This window comes from Megalops cyprinoides, chromosome 20, assembly GCF_013368585.1.
Source record: "Megalops cyprinoides isolate fMegCyp1 chromosome 20, fMegCyp1.pri, whole genome shotgun sequence".
Taxonomy (NCBI): Eukaryota; Metazoa; Chordata; class Actinopteri; order Elopiformes; family Megalopidae; genus Megalops; species Megalops cyprinoides.
This window is the reverse complement of record NC_050602.1, coordinates 15,979,181-15,998,816: the sequence shown is the minus strand read 5'-3', so window position 1 is coordinate 15,998,816 and position 19,636 is coordinate 15,979,181. Positions and strand designations below refer to the sequence as shown.

At 41.8% G+C, this 19,636-nt stretch overlaps 1 protein-coding gene across 4 annotated transcripts in view; it reads left to right on the top strand.

Annotated features, from left to right (window-relative positions):
• LOC118796151 (ephrin type-B receptor 3-like) overlaps nt 1-7,597 on the top strand; it is a 59,399-nt gene extending 51,802 nt beyond the window's left edge. Inside the window, exons 11-16 of one of the 4 annotated variants that reach the window (XM_036555001.1) lie at nt 8-255; nt 1,150-1,365; nt 1,463-1,612; nt 1,922-2,115; nt 3,625-3,780; nt 5,384-7,597. In XM_036555001.1, coding sequence (XP_036410894.1) covers nt 8-255; nt 1,150-1,365; nt 1,463-1,612; nt 1,922-2,115; nt 3,625-3,780; nt 5,384-5,492 — 1,073 coding nt within the window. In that variant the 3' untranslated portion in view covers nt 5,493-7,597. The remainder of the gene's footprint in view (nt 1-7; nt 256-1,149; nt 1,366-1,462; nt 1,613-1,921; nt 2,116-3,624; nt 3,781-5,383) is intronic. The other 3 variants (XM_036555002.1, XM_036555003.1, XM_036555004.1) reach the window with 3 other exon arrangements.
• The last annotated feature ends 12,039 nt before the right edge of the window (nt 7,598-19,636 follow it).

Here is a 19,636-nt window from a genome sequence, read left to right as displayed (position 1 = left end):
TTCTCAGGGGAATTTGGGGAAGTTTGTCGCGGCCGGCTCAAGCTCCCGGGCCGCCGGGAGATCATAGTGGCCATCAAGACGCTGAAGGCGGGGTACACTGAGCGGCAGAGGCGGGACTTCCTGAGCGAGGCCAGCATCATGGGCCAGTTCGACCATCCCAACATCATCCGCCTGGAGGGTGTGGTCACCAAGAGCCGGCCGGTCATGATCGTCACAGAGTTCATGGAGAACGGGGCGCTGGACTCGTTCCTTAGGGTAAGAAAAATGAAGCCCGATTTTACCTAAAGTATGCTACCGTGTCTGAGGACTTGCACGCACCGACTTGACCCCAAAGCTGATGTCTCTGACTCCTCTTATCACACATACGCCCTCAGACATCTGCATGGCGACCTCGTTCATGGGCTTCATGTCACTGTGGATGGGGTTTACCAGGAACAGACCGAGTGTGACATATGACAGTGCCCCAGACATTAATGCCAAATCCAACAGGATCTGGGACTTGGATGACACTAGTTACATGCGTTTTTAAAATCACAATCAGCAACAGGGCTTTTTTTTTTCATCTTCAATTATGCTGGCAGCTGTATGATGTAGTGATGCAGAGCCATAGGAATGGTGCTGGTGATCAGAAGATTTCAGGCTGGAGTCCCTGGTGGGCCGCTGCTGTTGTGCTCTTGAGGAAGGCACTTAACCTCATTTTCCTCAGTACATATCCAACTGTATAAATGGATAATGTGTAAAATGTGAGCTATGTAATTTGCCCTGGACAAGGGAATCTACTAAACAAATAAATAATGTAATGTTGCTTCCATAAACAGCCCAGTACAAGTAGTTCCCTAATCTGTCTGCAAATATTCTTTTTTTTCTTCACGTTTTCTGTTTCATAAGGAAAGGTCTTAACCCCATTGCTTTGAGGCTCTGTAAAAAATTGCATCTTCCTGCTATCTCTGGCATTTAGAGAGGATTCAGCCTGCAATGAATCACAGTCTCAGAGGAATATTAAACATGCAGTGCTGGAGAGCGTGAAAGGGAGGGGTGGAGGGATGCAGAGGGCAGGGATATTTTTATCAAATAAAACCATGTTACATGCCCTGAGTGATAAGCTCTCTCACTCACTCTCTCATCTCTCTCTCTCTCCATCCCTTTCAGCTGAACGATGGCCAGTTCACTGTGATCCAGCTGGTCGGGATGTTGAGGGGCATTGCGGCCGGAATGAAGTACCTCTCCGACATGAACTACGTCCACCGGGATCTCGCCGCCCGCAACATCCTGGTCAACAGCAACCTGATGTGCAAAGTGTCCGACTTCGGCCTGTCCAGGTTCCTGGAGGACGATTCCACCGACCCCACCTACACCAGCTCACTGGTGAGTATGCAACGCCAGCCAAGAATGATGATATTACCATCAGTCCACATGCATCTCTGTGTGTACTCACTGTACCTGTCTCTATGTTTATCTTCAGGGGGGCAAGATCCCTATTCGCTGGACAGCCCCAGAGGCCATCGCCTACAGGAAGTTTACCTCGGCCAGTGACGTGTGGAGCTACGGCATAGTCATGTGGGAAGTGATGTCGTATGGAGAGCGCCCGTATTGGGACATGAGCAACCAGGATGTGAGTTGACACATGTTTCGTCCCTTAACTGCAGATTAAATCTGACCTTAATGTGTTTTTTCACTAATGTTGACTAATGAATTGAGGCCAGTATAACTTTTTTAAGCACTTAGGCACACAGCACCATAAGCTTGGTGGTAGCTGAAACATGTGAAAAATGATTGGTATTAAAGAAAAGGAGTGCTTAATTAACTTGGTTACTGTAATTGAAGGGGACGGCACGTTGTGGTTAGACTGAAATGATAGCTGTGTCTCTCCAATATCACTTTGGGCCTGGGCTCTGACCCTGTCTTCTGCCCCTCCGCCCAGGTGATCAACGCGGTGGAGCAGGACTACCGGCTGCCCCCGCCCATGGACTGCCCCACCGCCCTCCATCAGCTCATGCTGGACTGCTGGGTGAAGGAAAGGAACCTGAGGCCCAAGTTCCCCCAGATCGTCAACACGCTGGACAAGCTGATCCGCAACGCCGCCAGCCTTAAAGTGGTCACCAACACGCAGACAGGGTAAGCGTCATACCAAATGCGCACCACATGGAATCTGTGCACAGAGCACCGCAGAGGCACAGGAACTGCCCAGCGACTACAGCAATACATAAACCCTAATGTGCAATGTTCAGCAATACACATACTTTCCCAAGATCATGGGCTCAACACAGAGGAACGCATATGCACAGACCTTACCCCTTCACATCGATCTGGGAATTAGAGCAACACCCTAAGCGCTTCCCAAAGCAATGCAAATCCAGTACATTTTATGTCAGAAAAGAATTCAAAGTAGCTAATTGAACCACAGTTATGCACAGTGGGAATTCGGAGAAGGCTCAGTTAGCACTTTCCCCAGATCCAGGGTCCTTTGAGCCTGATAGTTTTGGGATGACCTCTCTGTATGCGCCCTTTCAGTGTTGGTTCTTGGGGGGTGTGCAGGATGCAGTTTTTTGGGGCCAGGGTGGGTCTGGGCAGCTGTTGTGGCAATGGCCTAGATGATTGAGTGAGAGTGATTAGCAAGATTAAGGGAAAGGAAAGAGGGGAATAGTTTTAATTAGCTTGCTAACGAGATTTTAAACGAGCCAGTGGAGGCCTGGCCTCCTGAAGAGCTTAATGAGCAGTGGGTGAGAGAGGTGTTTGTGTTATTGTAGGTATGTATCACTGTATGTATGTGTGCGTGTGTGTGGAACATTCAAACATCAAATGCAATTATATTGTTGTCCTTTATTAATATATTTTGTGCTGTGTGACCTTCAACCTCTGAGTCAGAGTTTAAGTGTAATAATACTGGGCATCAGGCTGGTATCGGAAGCTGGCTTGCTGGCAGAGAACCCGACTGAGACTTCAGGGAATGTTTATGGTAGCTCATAAAGACTGACTCCAACAAACTGGGGACTTGAGGGAAACGTTACAATGGCCCATTAAGTAAACTGGGCTGTTAGGTTAATGACTGCAAGCTCCTTAACCCAAAAGGCAGACTTGTTAGAGATGGTTCTCTTCATCCTTCCACACCATGCTTCTCTGTACACTTATTAAGTGTCCTCTGCATTTAATTGCTCGTTTATCTAATGATGAAAGACCATGGCAGTAAACTGAACATTAAACGTAGAGACAGTCCTCTTTCTTGGCAGTCCTCTGTCTGGACTTATATCTCCCACTCCCTACCATCTTCAAAACAAGATGCTGTGGAGGATAAGTGTAGTTTACTGCTGAATTACCCTCTGTTGGTATATTCAGATGTAGGGAAACGAATCTATCATTTATCATTATCCGGATTCAAATTCTATCCAATACCTGGTGTTGGATTGAATGCTCTTGCGTGCTAAACTGGCAGAGCCTGCTTGCTCTTTCTGCGGGACTGATGGCAACATCTCAGTCCAGTCCCCACAGTGGAGAGGAGGGTGTGTGTACTCACTGACCCTGCAGGGCGTTGGTTCAAGGGGTGGGGTGGTGGGGGGCTCAAGGGTGAGGTTTTGGAGGAGGCGAGGGGTGCCCTGACCCTCTCTCTCTTTCTCTGTCTCCCTGTAGGGTCTCCCAGCCCCTCCTAGACCGCTGCATCCCTGACTACACCACTTTCGCCACTGTGGGCGACTGGCTGGACGCCATCAAAATGAGCCGCTACCAAGACAACTTCCTCAATGCTGGCTTTACCTCTTTCGACATAGTGGCGCAGATGACCGCAGAGTGAGTGGGAGCAGGCTCGAGAGGGTGGGCTGGGGCACACGTAAGAGGCTGACACAAGTCTGGGTGCCTATGGGCTCTCAAAACTATAGAAACATTCCTATCAGTCATTATAAGGAGGGCCCATGGGACAGAATGGAGATGTATCCAGAACTGTCAGCTGTCAAAACTCAATGCCCCAAGGGCAGTTGTTACATGATGCATTTAACCAGAGTATGCGCTTAACAGGAGTTACATCAACAAGGTTAAAATGGGGACCAGCTGTATGCTACGTAATAAACCTGAACGTTCAGCCATTCGATGTACAATTGCAGGGAGCTGACTGCACTTGGATAGAGATGAACAGTTCCATCATTAGGGAAAAGCTACAGAAGGCAATGATAGACAGCAGAGGAGAAGCAGAAGGAGAAATGGGTTGCAATAGCAGTCCACCAGACACCCTGTGCGTCACGCACTATATCATACAGTGTGGGTGTGTGACATCCAGCAACGTGATGCGAAAGGGCAGACATGTGGTGTTTTGTGTGCTCCCAAACAGGAAATTGCAGAAAAAGGAAGATGAACTGTGCAAATATGAGCAAATAAATGAAAAAGGATAATAATAATAAATGTATTGACCTCATTAGGCGGAGGATAGGGGACTGAAACGGGTGGTCGTTTGTTTCAATTTGGCAGCTTGACAGGTGTGCTGATCAGTGGCTTTCTCCTGTTCTTAATGCCCGATAATTCGCTTAATGGGCTCCGTTTATTATAATTTTACCCTCCGTCGCTGGCATGATGGGACTGCTGCAGCAGAAGGGGGGAAAAAACACAATTAATCTGTGTGAAATCTCGGTAATGAGGCAATCTCAGACAAAACGGCTGCCAGATCGGCTGAGGTCACAAAGACTGGCGACCAGAAGGAGGGAGGTTCAAATCCCAAAGGGACACTAGAGCCGTACACTCGATCTCAGTTTTCCAGTAAAAATCCAGCTGCACAAATGGGTCACAGTGTGCAGGCTGTAAAACTGCGAGCATTTGCCTGTGCAGATGCCCTGGATGCCTGCTAATCAAATCAGCACTAATGCACTGTCAAAGCAACACGTTTAGCCAATGCCGAACAACGTCTCTATCTGTACAATCAATCCAATCTGAGGCTCCAGCCCCATGGATTTCTTGAAAAGTCTAATTACCTCATCGAGATCTTTAATAATGGGGAATGATGTATTGAGACAAAGTGGGGATGACCTGGTTTTGATTTAGTGACTTGAGTTCTGTGATGTCAGCGCAGCTGTTTTGTAATGGCAGGGGGGAATGGAGAGCTATCAATCTCCTCGGCGACTTTCTCCGACTTTGTCCTCCATCCCTGTATGCGCGTGAATGTCTTTGGAAGCAGACCCGTGTGTCAGTGCAACGTGTGACAGTGTGTGTTGCCATAAACATGTCTGCAAGGACCCCTTTTGTAAGACACAGAACTGCATATCTCCACATTTCTGTGTATTCTTCGTTGCGCAGACCTGCAGACAGCAGCTCATTCACAGGGAAGGTTCCACCAGTCACAGATGGCTTAATTTCTGGAAGAATTCACCGAATTGCAACATTTCCTCTAACCTCTCTTTCTTTGCAGGGATTTGCTACGGATAGGCGTGACATTGGCTGGCCATCAGAAGAAGATTCTGGGCAGCATTCAAGACATGAGAGTACAGATGAACCAAACGCTGCCCGTCCAGGTCTGAAGAAGAAGGGGAGGGACCGTGTCTACCAGAGCCAATGGAAAACCCCAGCTGCCTGACCGCTTCTGCCAATCAGAAAACTGGCTTGCAGTGCCTCAGACGTTTTATTGTTCTTTCCCCATTTCCACATTTTTTGCTGCATTTCCACAAAACAGACTTCATTAGGATTATTTTGAACTTGAAAATCCATGTCCCTCATGGGACTCCCAGGGTTTTGCTTGCATGTGCGCGTGTGCTTGGTGCAGCTTGGCCAGGACTTCAGGGATTTCTGGAACACCACGTCCTCTCCTCAAAAACCCCTCCTTCCTACACCACCCTCGGACTGAAAACGGTTAGAGGAAAACAAAATGTGAACTGGCGTAATCACGAAAAAATAGAAGCATTCTGATGGCAAGTAGTTAGAAGATATTTTTTTGTATATTCAGATCTTCATATTGAAGATGATTTATGGAGAGCGCACATGCCCAAGAAAGTGCAAACGGGGCATTGCTTTGGATGCTGGTTGCAGGAGAAAGAGAGCTGCGATGGAACGGCTTCGAATGCCTGTGAAATTTTGGAGGAGGAATTTTGAAAGGACTCGACCGACTATTACCTGAACCAGCACATGTATATGTATAGCAAACGTGAATTCAGGATGGTCCGGTTATGGGAAACTCCCTGGCAGTTGTTTTTTTTTTTATAACTATTACAATGGCTTTTAATGTGTTTGTCAGACATTTTTTGTTTTTAAATATTCTGTTTGCCATTTTTTTGGAGACCCAGTTTCACATCGGCAGGTCTTTTTTTGTGAGACTCCCTATGTGTTCACAACTCATCAGGAGGATGGGAGTGAGCGAGGGAGACAAGAATGACACAGACTCACTGTACAGAGAGACCTGCCTTAGATTTGTGTGTGACAGTGCTCGCAAAGGCTTTGCACACAAACACTGTACAATACAGCTTAAACTACGTGCCACAGTGGAAGCTAAGCGCATGAACCGAATTGTGACAAGAAAAATTTATTTCTGAAAAATGTACGGCTGTCAATCTTTGGACATTTTTTTTCTATATTTTTTATTGGATCCAAAATGAAAATATATATGCATTGCTCAGAAATTCAAAGCAACCGCAAAGAGGACCTTAAATTTCTATACACATCTATTGATTTACATATTAGCTCTTGTTCTTCTTCGTTTGTTCTTAATTTTACCGGTTTAGTTATATATCACCTCCTTGGATATGAGGCCATTGGAACTGTGGACTTAAATTAACAGACAAGGACACAAGATCATTGCAATCTCATACAAACTGGATACTGCATTTTTGTTGTTGTTCTAAACAGCCCGTACACATTTTTGTACATGTAAAAATTATATAAACGTGCAACAAAACAAAAAAACACAGAGGACACTATAAAGGTATTGTCATGAGATTGTTAAGTGGATTTTGATATTGTAATAACAGGAAGTAGCTGGAGGAAAGGTGTCTAGAAATGGACAGAAAGAGGAAAAGGTGAAGAAAAGTGGGGAGGGAAACAGATACACCCAGAGCTCTGCCCGTACTTTGTGATGCATCCATTGCTCTTTAATGTCATCTTTTTAAACCAATTCAGGTGCAGGATTCAGCGGGAGTTAAGCCTTCAAGTGCTGTTTACTTTAAACCTTCTAGTGCAATAAGTGTGCCCATCTGTAACCTTTGTGTTTTTTTCTCTCTGTACAAGTCCCTTCCTTTTGTAATGAAATGAAAAAGTGTACACAATGAACATGGCAATGCTAACTTAAACTGGTGCATATACTGGCGGCCCTTTGGCCAGGTGAAAAAAAAAAAAAAAACATACATTTCCTCTATAATTTTGCCCTAATTGTTTGTTATCAGCTCCTGTGATGAGAATGCAAAGGCTGTTAAAGAACAGGTCTCTATTCCAACATCTGCAGACATGAGAGCACGTTTCTGTCTCTGAGATGGAGCTCCGTGACAAAGCCTCATTCGGCAGATCCCTACAGCAGAGGCCCCAGCACCGAGCCCAGTTGGGGAGCTCCATCCCGGGGCCCAATCCCAAATGGTGTGGCAATCTCAGTCGTTCACCGCTGTCAGACAAATAGCATTGTGAGAGGAGCCTGTCAAAATGATTAACATAGCGTCCAATCCGTTTCCCGCCAAGAATATATATTACAGCGTGGGATGGGTTGCCAGCCTATGATTATCTGTCCATTTCTCCCTGGCTGAAATCATGCAGTTTCATTCCTGCCGTGGACTGATTAGTACAACATGCCGGGTCCCCGCAGTCTTGGCCCCAAACAGCAGAGCTGGAGAGAAGCAGAGCATATTACATCTGATTCACCTGGACTGCAACACTGCGGAAGGAAAGGAAGTTACTGGGATGAAGCAAGAACTCATGATAATAGGGTGACATGGGATTAATAAGTAGACTGTCATGAAAAATTTGTCAAAGTCATCTGTTATAATCACCCTCTGGTGAGTATTATTTTAAAAACAATGCAATATATGTTAATATATTACATCTGGTTTCTGACAGCAACATATGACAGTGTCCCCTAAGACATTATGATTTATCCTTTCTGGGGGGTTGTGATTTATTATTTTTATTTGACAAAAATCATCCCCTACTCATGACCACTTTGATTATATGAATTATTATTATTTAATAATAATAATAATAATAATAATAATAATAACAATAATAATAATTGCATCGCATTGCTGTTCTGTTGGTTAGCTGCCAGTGCAAGTTGGGATATCAAGATTTTTAAATAGCATTTTCCTGTTGTTTTGTTTTTTTTCTTATGTTGATTTGTTAACCAATGCCAATATCACAATTCCTAGATGTTAGTGTGTAAAGTTCCTTATTCTGCATGAAAAGGTTTTTCAACTACAAAAATCCTTCTACCCAACAGTGTGCTCAGCATCATTACCAAATGTTTGTATACACACATTAACAATCCTTGCTAACATGGAGCTGTCACCCCTCCCAGAGTGAATTACTGAATACGTATTATACATGTAATCTTTATCTTTTCTAATGATATTGGAGATTAGGGCAACAATTAACAGAAGAGGTGGAGTATTTAATTACCTATTACCAATGTTTTCTTATGGCTAAAAACTAGCAAAGTAAGAACATGTGACTAAAAAGTACAAAACAAACGGTATCTATTTAGGGAAAAATTTGTTTTTCTTTTTCCTTCAGAAACATCCACTGTATTGATAGAAATACAACAATGGGGGAAATTCCCTGGCCTTTCATAGAAATAACACAACATTTCACTTATAATAATTATTATTAAGTATAAGACAAATACCTATGCATCCATACAGAAGATGAAAAGAAGCCTGCCTTGCACCAGTATATGAAATATTTCCAACAGATCCCAAGTTTTAAGATATGTTGAATACACATACTGTATGTGTTCCCATATATATGAGTGTGAAATCTCATCTTCCTCCTTCATTTTTTGTTTTTGGACAAATGCTTTCTGATCAATTGTCTTATGGGTACTCAGGAGCTTCCTTCCCTCAGAGTGTGTAGAGGCCGTTTACAGTCCAGTGTCTCCTCTCAGTGTTGCTTTGAAAAAAGGGGTGTGAGGATGAAGGTGTTATCATTATCGCCGGTCCATATTTTACCCGTCCTATATTATAAGAGCCGCTAACTCTAGTAGACATCTCTCTGTGCCAATGTGACTCTCAGCGCTGTGAAATGTTTGTACACTAACATTCCATTCTTCACCATTTTGGCCATTTCTCTCCACATATCCAGCGAATTTTCTCTGTTACTGTTTTGTATGCTTTTTTGTAAACAAACACATAAAATGCCTGTCTTCTAGTCACTTTCAAAACCAATACAGAAATGAGGAGAGTACTGTACCTGTGTAGTAAGGAAAAAAACAGTTGGAATGCAGTTGTTTTTCTCTTTGAAAGAAATGAGATGTATTTAATGGTGAAGACAAAAAAAACTGAAAAAAGATGCATTCTTGTAGAAATATTTTTAAAAGAACCTTTTTGCAATTAAATTATTTAAGAAATTTATGATACTTTTTGTGTGTCAGTCTCATTCTGTTCGGTCTCTTATTTTACTTGCTTTCATTTTCTTTTCTGAGAAACACATTAGCTGGCAACAGCATGCGTTTTATTCGTATAAACCCAGTAATTACCTATTGATTTTTAGCAATCTTATACTTCACACTGTGTGTGTGTGTGTGTGTTTGTGTGTGTGTGTTTAAGTAGCCAAATAAAACAAGGGCTGGAAAAAAATGCTTAAAGCAGGAGAAAATGCTTAGCTCAGTCGTAAGCCTGTGTCAGTTATCACTGCTATTGTACCATTATTAAATGTTTCAAATCACTTGCTGAATATTCATCCAGGCATTTTCAAACTTTGATATATCTCAGCAGGTCATTAGTTTCTTTGATTAAGATGATTTATGCAAATCACCTAACATATATTACACATACCACTAAAGAGAAAAAAAAAATCCCTCACCCTCATGGGTTCAGCATAAACAATTCCTTTCTCTTTGGTTTCTTCCTCCCTTGTGCTGTTAAGCCTCTCCCCCCACTCATTCCCTGTCTCTAGCCTTTAGCCCACTGATATCCTGTCTGCTTTAGTCCTTTGGTTTTCTCTTGCTTGGTCTGCCTAATTGGTCACATCTGTGCCGTGAAACATGGTCCTGACATCATTACCAGGCACACAGCGTGCCGTTTAACGGGGGCCCTCTGCGGGCCCAGCTCCACGCTGACATTCGGCTGAATGGAAACACTAATTACAGTCCAAACTCCACGACTTGCTAATTGGCAACAACTTGCAACAAGGACGAGGACAAGAGCCTGTGCGCTTGGAGATGCGGAGAGAGGGAGAGAGAGAGAGAGCAGGAGGAGACAGAAAGCAACGAAAACACTGGAGAGGAACGCTCTAATCCAACAGGGAAATGTGTGTGCAAGTGTTAGGAACTGGTGTCGTGAAATCTTTTAATTGCATTTCCAGTGGTCATCTGCTAAATGTCAGCCCCAGAATTAAATCATTGCAAATCCCTTCTGTTGTTAAGGGTTTATTCTTTCATTACCCGAAAGGTTTGGATCCTCAAAAATAATGACGGTAACGGCAGGGACTGTGTTTATTTATTCTGAACAACCGCTGGTCTTTTTCTTGATTTATTCAGGCCAAGCAGAGGACCTTGTAGGAAACCTATTAAATTGCAGTTACATGAAATAGCACTTTCATATCAATGATTACAACAATCATGATATTATTTTGACACACGAACCACTTTCACATCTACAGCATAACATTTTCACTAAATTAGATGTATGTGACACAGAAGTAATAATACAAAGTGTGTGACTTGCATGTACTCATTGCACATTTCAGATGTGCATCTGTATGAACACTCAGGTTAAAAGGCAATTCCACATTTGACCCAGGCTCCACAGCACAGTATAAAGCAGTGATATCCCAGTATAGCAATGTTAACCCCCCCCCAAAAAAAATCCCCACCCCCAGCAGCAGCATCCCTCCCACTCACTATGAGGACAAATATGCCTTTGTTGGGTCCTTGGGTGTAGCCCTGAGATATTCAACTGGATTAGCCTCCACAGTTGATGCTCAGAGGGAATATTCCACCAGATTACAGTAAAGCAGCCAAATGTCCTCTCATCCTGACAGACAAAGTGCCAGTGTTTCACAGGACTATGGGAAAAAGGGTGGGGTGTTGGGGGTATGGGTGCATAGCTAATCTCCCTCAACCAAATCCTTCCAACAATTTGAATCTCACTGGTTGCTGCACAGACCCATGATAACAATACTAACAACTAAGCGAATAGCACATGTGTGAACACACACACACGGGTATCTATGTATGAATATGCAACACTGGCTGCCTGCTTTTTGGATTGCCTTGCTCATGAAGGTCAGGTTTACAAGTGAAAAATATCACAGATATTTCTGAAGCAAGATCCCATTCTGCTTTTACATGGGTTTGCGGATGGGGTTTGGGAGAAATTTTAATTAAATTTGACATATTAATTCCACCTAACAACACTTCTAAACTTTTTTGTTTCTTACAAAACAATAGGATTTCGGTGATCCCTAAAGTTAATGTTAAGAACTGACAAAAAGTAACACATGGTTTCATTTGTTGCTGAAAGTCGAGGACAATGTGTATTACGGGCCTTAATTCTATTTTCTGTGACATGCTTCAGGTTCTTTTTGGAAAACAGCATTTTCAGGACATCATATCCTGTATAGTTTGATAAATTAGAGCAGTACGTATTATATATTCACGCCATCTTCATCCAGCCAAGTTGCCTGCTGAAGATAATTATAGGCTTGTGTTCGGCTCCAGAAAAAGACAGCCCTGACTTTGCTAAGGGTGGAGTGTTTTCTGGCTACGGAGATGAACAAGTAAGGAGGACACTGACTTTCGTTGACAACTCATTAGCCAGATGCCGATATTTATCATTTTTAATCAATGCAGTGGCAGTGACTATGTGATTATTGCCTGCATGAAAAAGCAATCAGTGTGTCCTTCCCTCTGTCCTTGAGTGGGGAAAAAAATGCAGTGTTCCACTGGGGACACATTTTAGAAGCTGCTAAAAAATAATGTCCAACAGGAAATCAATTAACTTTTCTCTTCATCTGACTTTCACAGCAGAATAGAAGAGTATGGATTTAGGGCTACACCTCTGAAAGTGTGACAGCCCTACGTGCTACATGTTTTTAAATTGGAAGCATCTGCTTGATTGGTATAAAGGAAAGCTTCTTAGGGTAAGCTCTATCCTTTCTTACTAGGCCTGTACATTCTTTCCACAGCATTTTAATGCTCATCTAATTGCGTTCAGAAAGAGGATAGATAAACTAACGTGAAGCCCATGTGAATTGGATGCACTTGATTGCTAGCCCTCTCAAAGGAGTAAAATTTGCAAATGAATTTTGCTGCAAATGCATTCTGGGCAGGAGGTAGCCCAATGCCCTTAACTTTCACCATTAATTTCCCGAATGGTGATTTGTTACCGCTAATATATTGAGAAAAATTAATTTCTCACTATATTAGGCAGACTGGTAATTGTTGATAACATACTGAATTGAATTATTGATAACACAGTGTGGACTACATTGTGGTATTCAAAGATTAATAAAAGAGATAAAACATACTCTTTAAGAAGTCTTTAGTTATTCAGGTGTTCCCCACATTTAACAATGGCTATGTGGGGTTGTAATATGACCTATCAGTATTACACTAGCCCATACATATGAAGCAGAGCTTTGACAGTGCCTCCATTAAAGTGTCCACGAGATACATAATAAACATCACATATTCCATGGCCTGCAAATACGAAACCATAACAAATTCCCCACATCACATTTGGCACCTAAGTAACACATCGGAAGGTGACTGGGCAAGGAATTCTAATACCATATGTCAAAGCTCTTAAAAGCCGCTTTCTCTCTTGATTCAGAACAAGGTGACAGGGACAAAAGCAAAAACATTCCACCACATTCCACCTAGCTTCCCTGCTTCACACTGCTGTGCTCATCAGGGAAGGAAACAGCTCTCTTGTCACTCTTGAGGATAATCTGCATGTGTAAAAATGCAGCTGAAGTCTGAAGTCCTTTCACCAGTTTTTGGAATTGCTTCCTGGCCTTGATCTTAGAAATTGTGAGCTGACATTTGTTCAAGAAATGCTCTTCCTTGTAGCTGGCTAACTGCCTAGCTAATGTTACTTTTCAAATCAATGAAAAAGTTTAATTTAGCATCAGTTTCCTAGTAGATTTTTTTTTTTTTGGTAATTATTTTTAAGAATAATGTACCGATAAACAATTCATTGTTCATTATCCATCTCTCCAGATAGCTAAGCTAAATTATAATTTGCTGTTGATGTATGCAACGTTTTTCCTTTGTACTATTACTTAAGTAGCTATTTTTTCTGCCTCATCAAATGGTATTTGCAGTGGTTTGCAACACAACTACTCATTTTACCTTGCATCCATCTATGTTGCAAAGCATGGAGTCCAAAGAGTGAAACTTGAAGAAAATTGAATCAATGAAGAAAAACAAAAATAGGCTAAAATACCATATAGAAACAGTTCTGCTTTTATTCAGTTGCTTTTTTGACAAGTTTCTAAATAGCAGGTAAGGTACAACTTGCACACAGAAGTTATAACAAAAGGACAGCTCAATCAGAGGTTTATGGGAACATGCTGTGACAGTATTTTCACGCTTGACTTTATTTTGCTTAATGCTCTACACTGACAAAGTAATCAAATACTGAGGGAGCGAGCAAAGGAAGTCAACATTTGCAGGTACTATCACGCCCTTCAAGAGGACAGTATGAGACAGAAAATAAAACCTATTCCTGTCATTGCGAAAGATGCCAGCAGAGCCAGGTAAAAGCCACATGCTAATTAATGTTCACACTTTCACCTGTCTGCTGTTTCCTAATTTATTGTTCCACATGCAAATTCCAAGTTTAAACAGGGAATTAGAAAGGCATAGCAAAATGATTTGGGGGGAGGAGGGGGGACTGGATCCTTTTTTTTGGGGTTTTTTTTTTTTGAAAACACAAGGGAAGCAGTATAAGCAACAGCAAAGAAGAAGTCCAGAATATAGTGCAGGTAAAACTCTTGCTAGAGACATGTTGTAGTGAATATTCACCACAGAATATGCATGTGGATGTAGATACTGATGAAAACAAGACAGTAACTGACACAAATGAGGTGGCATCGTGAAATGTGCAGGATGAAAAAAAGAATACCCTTTGCACCTTTTTCCCACAGGAGATAATGTGAGAAAATTCTGAATGTATTATGGGAAGTTAGCTAGTTAATTCATACCAATTGTGAAGTACTGGTAGCATTCATGGTTCCAGGTAAGAAATACAAAGAGATGTGCAATGATTTTTTGTGCACAATGCCAGCTGAAAAAGGTGGTCACCAATGACAGAACTGTTTCAGGTTATGAACAGTAAAGTTTTAGGTTATGAAGAGCATGATTGTGAAGGAGATGGTTGATAGATGCACCTTCCCACTCTTTCTGCACCCTAAGGGTGAGAGTCAGACCATCTAATGGCAGGTGACAGACAGACAAAGGGAGAGAACAGTAGGGGGTGTGGGTAATGTGTTAACATTCCTCATATCTTTGCAGCTGTTCAAGGTGGTTTGGGGAGGGTTTTTTTTAAGCATGACAAAGTGTCAACTCATTATAGCCTTCACTTCACTTTCTTTTCCCGCTTGACCTGGGAACACCACAGGAAGAGAAATCTGTCACAAAAACAAAGCGTTGGATGAAAACGAAGGTCTTTCTGAAACATATCAAACAAAGTAAGGCATTCACACATTTCAAAGCGACAAAAGGAATCCGATCAGAATTATTCAACACCAAAAAGTGGGAAGACTCCTATTATCTGATCAAGAGAGACAAAAACAAAAATTTCCTTTTTCGTGTTTGGAAATGTATGCATTTTTTCTTTGAGCAACCATTCCAAGGGCGTGCAGTTATGAGTAGCAAGAGAGACAGGGATGCACCTCTTGCTTGAAGACATTTGATTGGACAGACCTTTCTATGACTCCGCCCGTGGCCAGGATGACATCATTGCGAGAGGGTCATACAAAGGACAATGCATGGTATTCTGGGAAAGATGGGTGGAGAGATAGGGCCAGAGTGGCAGGGGGGAAAAGACTATCAAAGCACTTTTGATAGGAAGTGTCACTTTTCTTTGTACCCATATCATACCCTAGTCAGATATTGTTACATCTGTATAGCAATCAGAGGAGAGTACACCATGTCTGTTCCATGCTGAGCTAAGAAAACATTTCAATTGCACTTACGTATCGAACTACTGTACTCTTTGATAGAATGGATTCATTGGAATTTGAAATGAATTATGGAGTGAAGAGACATTTTGTTCTGAATCAAATCTATATCTAACATATTATTTGAAATGTGTTGTGTATTTCCATTTCCTATTTTAGTTTTCAGCTACATTTTTAAATCCTTCAAACAGACCATATATGTCCAGATAGCAGAGTGAAAAAAACAAGGAAAGCTACGGCAACACTGGGAGAAAAATGGTTTATTCTCACTTGTTTTCAAACTAACCTTTTTTGTCCCCTTGGCAATAATGGCACATTTGCTAAAATGTCATATGCCCCTGGAAAAATTATTGTTGAATAAAGTTGGTGTTTATAGAAAAAGACACATAAAAACAAAGTGGAGAAAAGCAAACCAGACCATGTACTGCCCTTCCACACCTTAATAACACAGATTATCAACGATGTTTGATTTGATAACGTAGGCCACAAAACCATTCAGAGGGATAAGGGGAAGCAATATTAAGATGTAATTAAGACTGACAGAGCTGGGGATCCCCAAAGTCAGAATGGGGGAAGATTGCGGTGCCATAGCATTTTAGATTTTTAGCTTATGTAACCTATATTTATGGACACTGGCAAATATTCACACAGGTACAAAATGGTTACAGCTATGCTTTCAATAAACACCCCACCCAAGAAACAAACAGTTTCAACAATACAGAGATCTCTGTTAAAACAGGACAAACCTGTTATGGTTTGTTCATTAGACTGGCCATTTACCCCAATATGAATACGCTACATACATTTATATTGACACATGACTCCTATTACATTCTGTAATTACGTGAAAATACAATAAACAGAAAATGCTCTCCCTCATTTCCTGTTAACTATCTGCTTATATAAGAAAACTCAGCAGCTGCACAATTAGGAGTTGGTTTTAATGAACCATTGTAAATTTGAAAGTTAATTTAAGTAACTGACAGCCAGATTTTTGATTGTGCTGCCCAATGTGTTGCCAATGAAAAAGAAAATTGTTTTGAAAAGAAAAACCAGAGTCAGGAAACCAGCACATTACCAGTATCACATTCAAAGAAAAACAAATACCAAGCTACAAACTGGTCAAATGCAGTCCCACACCTGTGCATAAGCCAGGTTAATTAAACAGGTGTGACTCGTTATCCAATGGCCGGTTTTCACCCGGGCACATTCCGCACATGCACACAACAACAATTACCAAGTTGGAAATTATGTCAGTGGCATGCATGTTAGAAGATACAAGCAGAAGCATATATCTGAATACCACTTTTTTTTTTACAGGCAGCCCAACTACAACATAGGTGAAGGCTAGCCTCTCACAATATTATGAAGGGAAGATTTTAACACATGGTGTTTACAACTAAAGCCAGACAACTTACAAGTACCAGACAAAAGGAAAAAATAAAATAACAATAAACGTACTCACTTTGAAAATTATATTATTTGAGGCAGTTCATTTACTTTGCATTGAACTCTTTTGTTGGTATCCAAGGGTATTTTTACACATTCCATCAGATGAGCATTATTGCATTGTACAGAGTCTTTGCCCTTGGGGCTGAGGGCCAAGATCCCTGTAAACACTGCTTTGTGATAATGTCCTTTGTAAAATTCAAATAAAATTGAATTTAATCGCATATTTGGCTAACTTTGTATGCAGGCATTTCAGCTGAAGAACATGATCTGATATACATTGAGAGACACATGATGTGATACAAAATCTACATTCTCCAAGTCAGGCATTAAACATTACAGTTGTCATTATCAAAGTGAAAAGGAAAGTACAGCAGGCACACACACACACACACACACACACACACTCTGTCCACTCATGTGCAATGATTATAATCTGTCTCAATACTTTTGACAAGTTGAAGGCCAAAATGAGAGGGAGATAGGACAGCAAACAGCCTCGGTCTGTACTCATCTACTTCGTTCCCCCCGTTTCCCTCTGTGGCGCAGATGGTTGAATTCCACTATTGGTCCTCTGGGTGTACCTGCACACAGCTGGTCTGGGATCTGGCTGGAACAGAGTTGGTGAAGGGGGGCTGCCTTGTTAACATCTAAACAACAACCCTGCTGTGAACGGATTTACAGATAGGAAATGCGAGAAGAAAATGCTCTTCTTTCTGCATTGCTCCTGTGTCCATGTAAAGTTTTGTGTGAAATAACATTTAAATGAACCCCACTCACATGAACTTGCATGTATTTACAGTATGTAAATGCATACATTACAGATATTTACCTGTCTTAACATATGCAGCTGGTGTTTGCTCCAGGATATGATGTTCATCAGAGCTGTACTGTATTACTGCAATGCCAGTAGTGCAGTTTTCATTTCAAGAGAATCTCACCTGCTGCTAAGGTGCCCCTGATCTTACAAAATCGCTGTATCTTTCACCTTATATGCGTCTGGCTTATCCCAAGTGTATCTGACCAGCAGCTGAGGTGGAGATGCAGCACTGTTCACCCGGGGGACTGTTCTCTGTCTGCTTCTGCAGAGTACTGCTCTCCAGCCCACACTGCCTGCTACTGGTCACTGCCCCAATGCTCCCTCACTCTTTCCACTAGAGGGAAATTCTGATACATAACAACTCATAAGATTCTCATTTTGTATGTTCTCCTGCTGTGCGTCCTTACTTTTATGGGGCAATTATTGCCTCTTATTACAGTTGAAACACATTGTTGAAAGGATCAAGTGCTTAAAGAGCCAATGTTAATACAGAATTAACAGGGCAAGTGATTTTCCTTATAATGTCTCTCTCTTTCTCTCTCTGTGCCCCCTCTCTTTGTACAAACCAGAAACATTACCAGCAAGCCCATGCAAAATGAGCCTACCGACATTACAAAGCACATACGTAGGTGTGAGTACACACACACACACACCCACACACTACCTCTGCAGAGATGTCTTGTCTTTCAAAGGTTTTTTCACTGTTGTCTGTACCACTATTTCTGGAGGCAAATGTTTTTCTGGAGCTGAACCAAGTATTTACAGCCAGAGAACAGCTAAACAGGAAAATCAAATAAATTAATGAGAGGAGCAGACATCTGCTTTATATAGGGCTGCCAGAGTTTTTGTTCTCCTGCGGTTGTTGTCCCAGTCCTGTTTTTTTGCCAAAATGTACGCAATGGATGGGAGTTCATTTTGATATGACCAATAGTTTAAGCAGTTAGTTATCTTTCACACTTTTTTAACCTGTGAAACATCTACCCACATAGTACAATGCAGATAATTATTACAGATGTGTGCTTGCATCATATCTATTTCAGTTGTGGCAAATGTACATAGCAACGGTCATATTTCAAACAATTATAGAAAATGTCTTAAAATTATTCAAAACTAGAACTAAGCTATGGTAATATAACTTTAATTCGGTTTAAACGTTCAACTCAAAGTTATTTAATGTTTATACCTAGGCACATTACCACTAAAATAATGAGTTCCATTAACTTCATGCTCATTCATATCTATTCATATCTCTTTTTAATTTTACAGAAATACTTTGCATCAGGCAGAGGAAAGAAGGTGGATAATGAAAATCAATGTACATGTAGGTTTTCTAAGCAGAGCAATGGGGGGTCAGGGGTGATAACATTCTGAGGGTATGAAAGTATCAACTGCAGGAATAACGAGTTATAGGTATCTGATCTGAAACTGTTGTGTCTTTATTCTTTTATGATTTCTACAGTATTTGTACCTGCAAGCGTAGAGGTTTTTTTTAACATTATGTAGTGTTGCAGATGGACTGCCCATGTAGATAGTTCAGCGGACAGAGGGGTCACACTGGTGGTGCTTTACAAAAATACGTATACATTTTAAAGATGATCCTGTCTTCAATGCATTGAAACCCCTAGAATAATGCACTGGTAATGCAGTGGTAAAATGTTCTATACGTTTAAAGCCTGATGCATGATGCTCATAGTTAGCACCAGTGGCCAAAGATTGTTGGCCTGGTATTTTGTAAAACACATGCGATGCAGACCTCTGCTTGCATTCTCTCAGCCCCAGACTTTTGATTAAGAACTACCCAGCTCTAGATCCAGAAGGAGATCATGAGAATGGTTTCTCTTAGCTGGGCAACTGTGACCGTTGGCCTTGGCTCAGTGGAGGCATTGCAGATGTCAGTTTGAAGCAGGAGAGGTGACCTGACCTGGGGAGCTGCATTTGACCCCTGCGGGGAGACGACTCGACCACTTGACCGCTGCCCCGCGGGGCACAATGTTCCCTCGATGTTGACCGCAGACCTCAGCCAGTTAAAATGTGGCCTTTGAACTGCAGCTGAGGAGGGGTCTTTGCGTCAAAGCAAAG